A 1,215-nucleotide genomic window follows, 5' to 3' on the forward strand; every position below is an offset into this window, starting at 1 on the left:
ATGAGTGGGAATTGACTCCACAGCAATGCGTTAATAGGTGTTCTCCCTGCCTGTGTTACCAAGTCCAACCAGCGGGGGGAGTGCCACAGCTGGAGACATGCACCTCCTGGCTTGTTAAGAGAACAAAGGAGGTTCTGGATCTGAGCTGTAGACGACACTCTGGACTTGGTCAGGACAGGTAGCCTCAGCACTATGTTGTCACCTCCTGGTCTTGTGTAGAAGTGGCAGGTGGGATAGGGGATTGTGAACTTCAGCATCTCCCTGATACAGGGTTTAAAACAAGAGTTGAGGATTACCTAAGGGTGAAAGCAAAAAGTGGGCCAGAAAAGTACCAGCTGGAGGAAAATAAGCTAAGGCAAATAAGAAAGCAAATCAAAGGTTAATTTGCCTATGGTCTGAGGAAAATGTTTATTCAAACTTTCAAGAAAAGTTATGTTCAGATGATGAACCTTAGTCTCACAAGCCTCACTGTGGTTCTGAGGTTGAGTGGTCTGGTGGATGTCTCTGTTTTCACACATCCAGGATCCATCTCCCTGCTTGGTAACAGCACTTTGGCTCTCCGTGTGCAACCATCTGTCTCCCTTTCTCAGTCTATGATGTCCAGACGGGGTTTCCAGTCTCCCCCTACTTCTCCCATCCCTGCTTTTCCCATGGTGAGCACTAGCTCCAGGCCTAGCCAGTTAGTGTATCTCCTCCCGTTCGCTGTGGTGATTGGTATAAATTGGCCAATAAGAGTCAGTCTCACGGCTTGGGTGGAGCTCTGGGAAAGGGAAGTAAGGCTGCTTTCTACTGGAGTTCCCTTAACTGGAGACGAGTGCATTCAAGCTGCTGGTGACCATCTTCCCAAGCCTGAGCAGAGACTTCTTGAAAATAAAACCAACCCAGAGGAACAGAGCCCAGAGACAAATAGAAGTGATGACATCACTGAACATCTGGATACACCTGTGCCTGGGCTGTTCATTTACGAAGGTCAGAAATTCCTTGTTTAGATTAAACCAATTTAACGTGGGGTCTATTACTTGTTCCAGAGAGTTCTAAATAATACAGATGGAGCGAGTGAAAGAGGGCAAAGGAGGAATCCAAATTTCTTACCTTTTTGCTGTTTTCAGTGAGCCACTGGATTCTCTGCTGATAGAGTTTGATGGCTCTGTCAAAACATCAAATACACTAGTCACCTGAGGTCACCTTCATCACAGAGCAACAGCCACATATGTA

At 46.6% G+C, this 1,215-nt stretch overlaps 1 protein-coding gene across 1 annotated transcript in view; it reads right to left on the reverse strand.

The window, feature by feature from the left end:
- The window catches only part of VWA3A (von Willebrand factor A domain containing 3A), an 87,131-nt gene that overhangs the window by 76,424 nt on the left and 9,492 nt on the right, over positions 1-1,215 (reverse strand). Inside the window, exon 5 of the mRNA XM_007953198.1 lies at positions 1,093-1,147. Coding sequence (XP_007951389.1) covers positions 1,093-1,147 — 55 coding nt within the window. The remainder of the gene's footprint in view (positions 1-1,092; positions 1,148-1,215) is intronic.

This window comes from Orycteropus afer, unplaced genomic scaffold (assembly GCF_000298275.1).
Source record: "Orycteropus afer afer isolate SDZICR_OR568_19922 unplaced genomic scaffold, OryAfe1.0 scaffold00376, whole genome shotgun sequence".
Lineage (NCBI taxonomy): Eukaryota > Metazoa > Chordata > Mammalia > Tubulidentata > Orycteropodidae > Orycteropus > Orycteropus afer.